Below are 11,737 nucleotides of genomic sequence, written 5' to 3' on the forward strand. Positions count from 1 at the left end.
CATATCATGCATGAGTCAAATGCGAAGCACGTGCAACATTATATTTAAGATACTGTTTATATAGGTTCTGTTCAAGTGGAACATGTATTTAAACAGTGCATGTTCGAAGGGGGTGTGATACAATATCGCTGTGTATAAAAGAGTTACATGTAAATACCACACAAGATACAAGTCTGTCCTTCTTAGATTTTGCTATAAAACTTTAAATACACATGTGCCTGTCGAAAACATTGTCCTCTTTTTTTTTCTTTTCTTTTGAATCCATCTAGTATTGAATTGGACAGTCATACCTCTGCGTTTGGTTTCATTATAGTACGAATTAGGTGTTTGAGGTGGAGATCATTCTTGTTTGAACGAGTTTTGCTTCTGGAAGGCTCACAGAATGTTGTTGATCAATGTCGAGGAGCTAAAACAAAATTTAATGACAATTTGACGGGAATAGTAGGATTCTTTGTCTCTGGTCTGGCTCTAAGTCCTGCTCGCCCTTAAGTGTGCTAATACGTTAGGAATATAATAAAATTATAAGACATATCAGAATTAGAATCAGGTTTTGGAGCCTTGGCCTTAAGAAAGCAATCAAGCAGGTGTGGATTGGAGACACCAGAGTAATGCAGATGTTTTTTTGACTCTATGCCTAGTCGGCTCCAGCAGGTTTTGAGGAATCATGGACTTTATACTAAATACTGATAGTTTTATACAACTTTTGTTACATCAAATAAAATTTTATTCTTAATAACTTGATTGTCATTATTGTAAAATATTGAGTAAGCCATCAAAACATTGAATTTCATTTTTGTACACCACTGTAGTTTCTGTTAGTCCTTAGTTGTGATATTGATGATGATCTGTACAGGGACCAGTGCGTTACGCCATGCTAGCAAACAGGATACATTTCTATTCATGGAGGAATTCATAAATAAATGTATGATATGATATGATTTTAATTTATTTTGTATATTTATATTATTTTTTGACATGCTTGTGTGCCCTGAGAGCAGTCAGTTAGAGGACAGACTAGCTACAGTAATAGCTGGAAATAGAACTTTTCCTATAAGGCCTGCACCGAACACATGGTGCACCTCCTAATCCCTGTGCAGAGTGATTGCGTTTCTGTATGTTGGATGTTACTCAAGATCTCGGGTGGGCATGACGTTCATGTTTAGTCGCCAGCAGGCCAAAATGAGAGATTCTGTTAATTAATCCAGTTTTGTTTTAGGTAAAACGTAATAGGTGCATGGCCATGTGTTTGACTCACAAACCATGTGATTTATTTATTTTACGCACCACCGACAGGACAATAAATAAACTACATCTCAAATGCTGATCTATATGAATAAATTGTGTTGTGTCTTACTTGTAAGAAAATGATTGTTTTTGTGACATGTTCTTTCTCGCTGTCTGCTTTAGAGAGTGGTATCTAAATGGCAACTACCTGGTGGTTCTTGTTTCTATATCTGTGATCCTGCCTTTAGCCCTCATGAAGCAACTCGGTGAGTGAGGCCTTTAATCTACTTCTCAGTTCACTCTTCCCTCCTACAGTCACAATCAGTATGCAGCTTTTGAGCTCATATAAGAATACTAAAATGTAAGGTTTCTCTAAAATGTGATCATATTAATAGTAACAGAGAACAGAATTGGCATACCAATACTATTTTTTTTATTTGAATTACCCCTTCTCGTTTGCATTATTTATAATATATATTAACTTTTTGGGGCAATGTATTTCATTAATACAGAAAATCAATTGCCTATTTAATATTTAACTTTTTATCATTACAGTTAATGTTGTGCAACAGCTACAAAACAAGCCATTTCCTGTTACCACGTTATAACAACTATAAACAGTCAGCAGGTTGGCATTTTACAGAGAAACCAAACGTGAAGTTGTCCTGAAGGCTCAGTATTCCTGTATTGGAAAACTGATTATTACAAAGCCTTGACCCTCAGACATTCTGTAAAATGAAACATAAATGATTATAAAGATTATATAGTTTATTCAATCTTTTGCTTGTTGATGGATCAGTTTTTGCTTCAGAATCGATTTATACTTTTTCATTATTTTTATGCATGTTCTCGGTGGGATTCCTCAGGATGCTCCGGTTTCCTCCCATAGTCCAAAGACATGCAGATTGGGTTTTTTGGCATTCCCAAATTGCCAGTAGTTTGTCTGTGTGTGCCCTGTGATGTATTGGCACCCTGTCCAGTGTGTATCCTGCCTCGTGCCTTAAGTCTCCTGGGAAAGCCCTCGGGGCCTCCCGCTACCCTGTATACAGGGTAAAGTATTATAGACGAGAGTGAGTCAGTAAATGGCCTAAAATCAACAGATTTTTAAAAAATATATTACCAATTTTGCAGAAGATTTGAATTACCTTTGTAAAATTTTAATTTTGCAGATTAATTTGAATTGGATGAGTACTGTAAATACTCTGTTTTGAAAAAGTATTGCATTTTGAGTTTAAGTGTTTGGTGAAATACTGCCACCTTCTTGACTGGAGGAAGATTTGCAGGGGGGAAAATTGCTTTTTATTTGCTTTGTATGCAGAATTTACAAAAGTTATGCGGCATTTCAATGTCTATTAAATGCTTATAGTAGTTTTTAATACTTCAAATTCTGTAACACATAGCTGTTTTAGAAAAATCTGACATAAACATTTGTGCTATTAAATCGAAAATCGAAAATTAAATTTAGATATCAGTTCGCTTACAATTTACAGCTCTATTTGTTATATCTTTGCTAAATAATATTTTTAAGTTACCCATAGATGATGTAAAGTGTCTGCCTGACATACAAATCTTTGTGACTATGGAAAAGATAACAAGACACATTAATCTAAACCTGTTAATTTGAAACACAGCTAGCACTACTCTCAAAGCTGCTGTGGGAGAAAAATAATCAGGATTTTTCGACCAGTCAGCTTTAACACTTAAACAGTGGAGTGGTATAACAAAGAATGCTCTAGCTTCAGTTGAAAAATTGTTAAAAACAGGATAAAGTGTTCTTATAGATCAAGTAAACTAGGAGGAATAAATCTGAAAGTCCTGCTTAGTCCATGATGACTTTACACTAACTCACCTCCATGTCTTTTAACCAACAGGTTACCTCGGTTACACCAGTGGTTTCTCTCTTAGTTGCATGGTTTTCTTCCTCATTTCGGTACGTAGATGCCCAGTTGCTCTTAGCATATATGTATAAGGTTGTCACATGTACTGCATGTGTCCATTAGATTGGATTTGGAGTACCATTTTTTTTAAATTACTAAATAAAATATTGTATACCTTCAGTTTAAACTGCCCAATTACTGTAATGTTTTGGTGTTATTTATTGAACAAGTAAATGTAATATGAATTAAAATGTTATTATTGAGTACTTAAACTATTTAGAACTCTGGGTGGTTATTATAGATTGTAAATGAGCGTAAATGAATTCATAAAATTCCACTTAAACTAGCATCACATACATTACTTTGCCATTATGTCAATGTCTCTGCTCTGGTAAGAATGATCCATCATCCAGATAATATCTGGTCCATGTTAATCCTTTGGTTGAACCTTCTAAAAATTTACAAAATATCTAAACATTAAAATGTAAAGATCACTTTCCAGGTGCACCTTTAACAAAACATATTGCTTCTTTATCACTCTAGGTAATCTATAAGAGATTCTACATCCTTTGCCCATTCGAGGAGTTCTTGGCTAATAACACAGATGTCCACGTGCTGTCAACTGATTTGCCATTGACTGACACTCACCATGATGAACATGTGGTGGACGATACACACTGCTCTCCCCGTATGTTCACAATGAACTCTCAGGTACTGTTTGCTATTATGGAGAGGCATTTTGATGGCAGAAAAGCCTGACTGTCCTTTATAATTAGTACAGTATATGGGACAGGACAAGCAAGTGATGGTGTATTGTTTTACTCTTGTCCTAGACGGCCTACACCATCCCTATTCTTGCCTTTGCCTTTGTTTGTCACCCTGAAGTACTGCCCATCTACACTGAGCTGCGCAAGTAAGTTCTATGTTTATCTACCAATCAATAGAGAATCGTGATTGAACTCACCACCATCTGATTAGTAACTTAAAGCCTTGATCACTGAACCCCAACCGCAAATCTGTCATATATGCCCTGAGTCATATTTATTAGTGTAAAATCAAGTAGACTTACTTTCAAGTTTGCTGATAGATTCACCTTTGGTGCTTTATTCTGTTTTTTTTTTTCCAAGTACCATTAACACACCTCTCTCAGATATTGGTCCACATGGGCATGTTGATTGTGCAGGTGTTTGTAAATTAATGAACATGCTGTCTGTTTGATTGCAGCCCATCTAAAAAGAAAATGCAGCAGGTATCGAACCTCTCCATCTTCATTATGTACGTCATGTACTTCCTCGCTGCCCTGTTTGGCTATCTGACCTTCTATGGTAAGGCATATTTAATCTATTTCCCCTCAGATAGAGCTCTGTAGACAACTGCTATGTTTGTTTTTGAAAAACCCTTATCATTAGGGGAATAGGCTGAACACATGAAATGAAGATAGACCACTTAGTAAATACGATAATTATTTTCTGATGTAATTACTTCTCACTATGTAAGGGATAACTCTTGATGGGGCCATTAATAAATAATTATCAGTGATAAGGTGCTTTGATGTGTTGTAAAGTCCCAGAGTGTTCTAATTACCATATATCACAGCAATTTGCCAATTATAACAATTTCTTTATATTACAGATTGATTTCATGCTTTTAATTTGTAGATAATTGCATTTAATTTTGTTATCCATCCCATTATGGCATATATTTACTGTATACAGTAAAACCGTGGATGGTCTGTGAGTGTTTTCTCAGACAAGAAAAATGTATAAAAATTTTTGACATAAATGAGCGAGGTCTTAAAATACGGATAGTACGTATGCGCTTTGTCTGCCGAGTGTCACATGATCACAACAGAGTCAATCGTTCTTTTCTCTCTCGCACTGTGGGATTGTGGGTAATCGTCTCCCATCCTCGGTCGCAGTAATTTTTAAGTCAATATTTTTGTGTTTTGGAACGAATCATCTGTGTTTTCATTATTTCGTATGAGAAAATTCACTTTCGAGTGTTTTGGATTACAAGCATGCTTCCGGAACGAATTATGCCCACAATCCAAAGTAGAACTGTACTGTATATGGTGCATTGCAAAAATATTGTGAAAACCTATTTTATGTAACTTATTAAAAAAAAGTTAAATTCATATATTCTAGATTAATTTCAACTTATTTTAAGAACTATTCCAAGCCATTTTCTTTTAATTTGGATAATTATAAATTACAGCTCATGAAAGGGAAAATCTCAAGATATTAGAACATTTCTTACGATCAGTCAAAAAGGTTGGAAAATATGTTCATTTATGCATTCAATATTTGGTCAAGGTTCCTTTAGTGTAGATTGCTGCCATAGTGTGTCATGAAGTTGATCGCCTGCTGAGCATAATTGAAGCTCTGGTTGTATTAGCTAATTTGTATTAGTGGGTCGGGTGTTTTTCATAGACTGTCTATGGGGTTCAGATCAGGCTTTTGGTTTGCCAATCAAGCACAGGAATTCAAGTCAGCAAACCAGTTAATGGTATTTTTGCCGCAGTAGACAAGCGCTAAGTTCTGCTGGAAAAGGAAATCGGCATCTCTTTGCAGCTTGTCAGCAAAAGGGGCATGAAGTGCTCTAAAATCTCCTAGTAGATGCTGCATTGAGTGTGGACTTAATAAATATACAAAAACTTGTAATGCTTAAGGTGGAAGAGAAAAGTGTGGTAGGTAAAGATGCACAAGCAACAGGGATGACTGCAGATGACACGGCACTCCAAATCATCACTGACTGTGGGAACCTAACGCGTTTAACATTTTCTCTGGTTCAGGCAGAAGTCTCTGCTTCATTTCTTGAATATGTCTATAAATGGTATCTCTTGATGCACTGACTCCAGCCTCACTTCCCTCCTTGTACAGCTCTCCCAAGTTCTTAAAACTTTTAAAGGCTGCAGTCATCCCTGTTGCTTGTGCATCTTTACCTACGACACTTTTCTCTTCCACCTTAAGCATTACAAGTTTTTGTATATTTATTAAGTTCACTCTGTAAACAACCAGACCTTTTGAGAAATGGCCTTCGATGGCTCGCCCCTTCTTGTGGAGGGTGTCAGTTAAAATGTAATAAATCTAAAAAATGAGAGATTTACTTCATGAATTTAATTATGGAAAAAGAATTGCATGATAATCCAATTCCTTAAGACACACTCTTTTTTTTATAAATGTAACATGAACACCTTTATCCAGAATTCCTAACCATGTAAATGTATTATCATTTAGTATTAACTTCAGTCCTTTAGCCCTATGTATGAGGCGTTGCTATAGAAACAATAGTATTTTAACACGTCAAGGGCATCAATATAGACCTGTGATTTTAAACTATTGTAAGAGTCGTACTGTTACTGTAGACACATAATCATCATTTGAGCAGTAATTTTAGACAGCAGTGCAGTCTAAGCACAGTTTTTCTACCTCTTCGGGATTTATTGCTGTTAAAGTGACTGAACCTGTCACACTTGCTTGTGGCCAATGTAAGCATATTTTTGTTTGGTGCTTTCCTTTTGCAGAAAACGTGGAGGCTGAACTGCTGCACACCTACAGCAGGATTGACCCCTACGACACTCTGATCCTGTGTGTGAGACTAGCTGTGCTGACAGCTGTCACACTGACTGTGCCGATTGTGCTGTTTCCGGTGAGTATACAGACATCTTTCTCACACACTCAAGTCGTCAAGGCTCATCTGCATCCAAAATCTGTCCAGCACTTAGACAGAGCTTTGTATATCTCATTCCTGTTTTCTTTCTTTCTGAATTTGCACACACCAGGTGCGCCGAGCCATTCAGCAGATGATCTTCCCTGACAAGTCATTCAGTTGGATCCGTCATACTATCATCGCCATCACTCTCCTCACCTTCATCAACATGCTTGTCATCTTCGCACCGAACATCCTCGGCATCTTCGGAATTATCGGTAAGTCTGTCAGTCATCAAAGAAAAAGGACCTCGCATCCATATGGAGGAACAAGCTCCAGTCACCGCAAGCTGCTAATAATATTACAGAAAGCACTGTAAACTGTATGCAGCTATACATATTCAAACTTGTGTGCTTTTTTTTTTTTTTAAACTTCACTGTTTATGCTCATTCGCTATTGATAGTGAAGTTAGTTTTGTTTGATCAGTCGCTGGCCTCGAGGCTGAGGAAGAGAGGTCAAGTCAATATTTTCTCTGTCACTTGCTATAAAAATGAACTGTATGTCAGGGAGCAAAGGATTGCCCTTAGAAGGAAATTTTAATATTGTATCAAAAGTGAGAACTCTGCACAGAGCCCTGGAGCATGTAGACTGGATATGTTTATTTAACAGTTAAAACTGATGATGTCCACACTATATTTTTTTCTATACTTTTTTTTTTTTTTTATACTTCTGAGCCTTTGCATTTCAGATATGTTTCTAAAATGTTTCATTTAATTACATCGTTTCTTACTTCATCCTTATAGATTATGAGCTTGATTATAGTTTTTGTATTTGTTCATGTGTATTCTGTGTTCATGTAAAAAAAAAAAAATCCTGCTTCTTATCTCTCTTTCTGCCTGCTTTCTCCTCCAGGTGCTACTTCTGCTCCTTGCCTCATCTTCATTTTTCCTGCTGTTTTTTATATCCGCATTGTTCCCAAAGATGACGAGCCTATGTCCTCCAAACCCAAAATCCTGGTGAGTAGCTTTTCATACACCAGTTTAAAGGGCAAGTATTTTGAAATAAGAAGTTTCTTACAAAACCCAGATACTTGCTTCACTTACATTTTAAAACCCGTTCCTGATTTTCTACTTTTGTAAATAATCGTAATCGTGGAGTTCGAAAGCTTGCAGATCAGCAAATACTAGCGAATGACCTCAGACAGACTTGTTTAGATTACTTGTGTACCTATCAGTGTCATAGTGGCACATGAATTTGACCGGCATGCAAAGTGATCTTTTAAGCCAAACAGTTCATGAAAATCTCTTCTCTCTCTCTCTCTCTATCTGTCTATTTCCCAGGCTGCCTGTTTTGCTGGTTTGGGTGTGCTGTTCATGATTATGAGTTTGGGCTTTATCATCATCGACTGGACTACAGGCAGCAGCAATTCTGCTGGTGGCCACTAGAGGACAGTTAAAGTTTGTGTGTGTGAGTGTAAGTGTGAATGACTGATAAGGGGAGTGTATTAAAAACTTTACTGTTTTATAGCAGGTTGAGCGAGGCTCAACTGGAGCACATTTTGTATAGTTTGTTTGTTTTTAAGTGTAGCTTTCTGTTTTAGCACAAACCACCTGAATCAGGTAATCAACAGTTATAGACTAGTGAAGGTAAAATAGAAATGATTCTTTTAGAGGACGAAAGCGTAGTTTAGAACTTTTGGGGTTCAGAGTGAAGTAGATTCCCAATGTTAGAGAGAAAAACTAGCTGGTTATTTGCCTTGAGTTGCTATTTGAGAGAAATTGCAACTTGTCATGGCTCTGAACTTTCAGGCTTCAGTCTCAGTTAATTCAGTGTTATCTATTTTAAGACATCCTCACCTTTCTTTTATAATTATTTACTTTTGCTTTTCTTTTATGCTTTCTCCATCTGCCTTTAGATATACAGCTAGCTCTGTATAGAATAAAACTTTGTGATGCCACTTACAGTAACATATATACAGTCTTATGCAAAAGTTTAGGTACTACTTGATAAATAACAGATCTTCATTTTTTTTTTTTATTGAAACAATGTTAACACAGTCTCTCTTTAAAATGGAAAAAATGCACAATATTTTCAGCAAACATTGATGCATAGGTAAAATAAAAGGTTTATGTCATAAATTGGACAAATATAAAAGATAAAACCATTATTGTGGCACTGTGCAAAAGTTTGGGCACCCTACATAATCAGTACTTAGTAACACCTCCTCTGGCAGATATCACAGCTTCCAAACACTTTTTTAGCCTTTAAGTCTTTAAATTCTTGTACTTGGGATTTTTTTCCCATTCTTCCATGCAAATGGCTTCTAGTTCTGTAATATTCTTTGGCCGTCTTGCATGTACAGCTCTTTTAAGGTCTACCCACAAATTTTCAATGATGCTTTAATCAGGGGACTGTGATGGTCATTCCAAAACCTTTAGCTTGTGTCTTTTGATGTATTCCATAATGGATTTTGAGGTATGTTTAAGTTCATTGTACTATTGTAGAAGCCATCCTCTTTTCAGCTTCAGCTTTTTTACAGATGGTGTGATGTTTACTTCCAGAATTTGCTTGTAGTTAGTGGAATCCATTCTTTCCTCCATTAGTGCAATGTTTCCTGTGCCACTGGCTGCAACACAACCCTAAAGCATGATAGATCCACCCCCATGCTTAATTGTTGGCAAGGTGTTCTTTTCATGAAATGCTGCACCATTTTTTTTTCTCTCCAAACATGCCTTTGCTGATTTTGGGCAAAACTTTCTATTTTAACTATTAGTCCACAGTACTTGTTTCCAAAACGCATCAGGCTTCTGTAGATGTTTTGTTGCATATGTCTTCATATGTCTGCATAAGGCTTTCTTCTGCTGACTCTTTCATGAAGGTCTTTTATGAAGGTGCACCACCACTCCTGAGTCTGCTAAATCTTTCTGCAGGTTTTTTGCAGTCAAACGGGGGTTTTGATTTGTCTTTCTGACCAGCATACGAGCAGTTCTCTCTGAGAGTTTTCTCGGTCTTCCAGATCTCATCTTGACCTCCACAGTTCCTCTGAACTGCCATCTCTTAATTACGTTTCTCACTGTGGAAACTGCAAGCTGACAACACTTAGCTATCTTCTTGTAGTCTTCTCCTGCATCGTGGGCATCAATAACTTTTCATTTTCAGAGTCTTATACAGCTGCTTAGAGGAACCCATGGGTGTTGAGTGTCCGCAAGTGTGTGCACAAGGTTTGAAGAGTCAAAGTATTTGTAAAGCTTTGAAATTGGCATTTACTAATGAGAGCTGTTGCCAAGCATCAGATCTACTGTGCTGATTAAGGTCTGAAATCTTGTAAAAAGAATCTAAGACTCTGGAACCCTTAGGGTGCCCAAACTTTTTCACAGTGCCATAATAATGTTTTTAGTTTTTATATATATATTTAAAAAATCTGTTATTTATCAAGGGGTGCCCAAACTTTTGCATAAGACTGTATGTTGATAATAATAATAATCATGATCCAGATCTGTTTATGTTGTGTTATTTATAAAATTATTTATAAGAATAATAATACAATAAAAACCGATCTGGATAAAGTTGAAATCACATGTTGGAAGCTGAAGGCTGTTTTCCAAGAGACGGGATATTCATTTGTAGTAGCTCTGGCTCTGATCGTAGTGATCTTTTTAAGCATTCCTTTCCTTCCTGTGCTCAAGTACCGGCATTGAATAGAAAAGGAGTGTATGCATGTGTGTTTATATAGACCAGTATCAGCTGCTGTTAGAGAACCAGGTCCGTGGTGCTAAATTCATCTTAAATATATTACAGTGGAACTTTAAAATGTACAAAAGTTCCTTGTGTACCTGTAAAGTGCACAATATGCGGTGACAGATTGGAGATTTACACAAACAATAAGTTAAGAAATATTTATTATGATGTATGAAATGTTTTTTAAGTCATTGGATGAGTTTTTGAAGCACAAAAAATGCGTAGATTGTATTTAACAATATAATCAGGTTCAGTATTCAAATGAAAGAAATGATTTATGCAGAAAGTTTAAGAAAAGGTATCTTGTAAATATTGACAGCTAAATGTGTGAAGATCATAAGTAAAGCTATACTCTTGTATTTGGGCAGAAAATGACATGTAGGAATAATCTGTTTGTGTATTTTATATGAATTAAACAAAAACTTCCCCTCCTCTTTACTACTAATACCTCTGCTGTTTTTGTAGTTTTTTAATGTGAATTGTGCCTTTTTGACATTCTCAGTGAAGGATATCCTTTAAATGTTACATGATTTGAAATGTTTTTTATGTCTATGGAAATTTCTTTGCAGGGACAACATCAATTACTCTTCACATATGAGTGTATAATATCAACCTGTGTGCTGTTCAAAGGAGTTCTGTTTAAACCTGTGTGTGAAGATCATGATTTAAATCAAGTTTAGATGTAAAAAAAAATATATATATATAATAATATAAATATAATATATAGTGTTTGAAATGAAGAAGAATAGCTTCAATTGCAATCACTTTATCCAACACCAAGGGGTTCATCCAGGGGTGACACATTGACAGCTGTTGTTCGTAATTGAATTATGACTTGAAGAATAGGACTTGAAGATTTCAAGTCCTATTCTGACTTGAAATCTTTTGACAACTTTAGCTTGTTTCATTAATGACAGGGTAATCAGAACTATACTAGAAAAATGACTGTAGCTGTATTTTCATTCAAAGGCTTTCACACAAAGTGATATATTGAAAAAATATGTTAAATAGTATCATTTGTTATATATACCTACTGCATATAATATGAATACCTACAGTGTGTGTGTGTGTGTGTGTGTGTGTGTGTGTATATACATATATATATATATATATATATATATATATATATATATATATATATATATATATATATATATATAAAATACACAGTAGGTATAATGTTATAATATGTGGTTTTAGTATAAGAGGAAAATGGCAAGAAAGAATCTAGATTTATTGTTGAAAGGCAC

At 35.7% G+C, this 11,737-nt stretch overlaps 1 protein-coding gene across 2 annotated transcripts in view; it reads left to right on the forward strand.

The window, feature by feature from the left end:
- Nucleotides 1–10,932, forward strand: part of slc38a3b (solute carrier family 38 member 3b) — a 28,915-nt gene extending 17,983 nt beyond the window's left edge. For both annotated transcript variants that reach the window (XM_053498876.1, XM_053498877.1), the window contains 9 exons: nucleotides 1,408–1,490; nucleotides 3,096–3,154; nucleotides 3,645–3,812; nucleotides 3,935–4,014; nucleotides 4,326–4,426; nucleotides 6,625–6,749; nucleotides 6,883–7,027; nucleotides 7,662–7,765; nucleotides 8,090–10,932. In XM_053498876.1, coding sequence (XP_053354851.1) covers nucleotides 1,408–1,490; nucleotides 3,096–3,154; nucleotides 3,645–3,812; nucleotides 3,935–4,014; nucleotides 4,326–4,426; nucleotides 6,625–6,749; nucleotides 6,883–7,027; nucleotides 7,662–7,765; nucleotides 8,090–8,194 — 970 coding nt within the window. In that variant the 3' untranslated portion in view covers nucleotides 8,195–10,932. The remainder of the gene's footprint in view (nucleotides 1–1,407; nucleotides 1,491–3,095; nucleotides 3,155–3,644; nucleotides 3,813–3,934; nucleotides 4,015–4,325; nucleotides 4,427–6,624; nucleotides 6,750–6,882; nucleotides 7,028–7,661; nucleotides 7,766–8,089) is intronic.
- Nucleotides 10,933–11,737: the final 805 nt, after the last annotated feature.

Source organism: Clarias gariepinus, chromosome 6 (assembly GCF_024256425.1).
Source record: "Clarias gariepinus isolate MV-2021 ecotype Netherlands chromosome 6, CGAR_prim_01v2, whole genome shotgun sequence".
NCBI classification, from domain to species: domain Eukaryota; kingdom Metazoa; phylum Chordata; class Actinopteri; order Siluriformes; family Clariidae; genus Clarias; species Clarias gariepinus.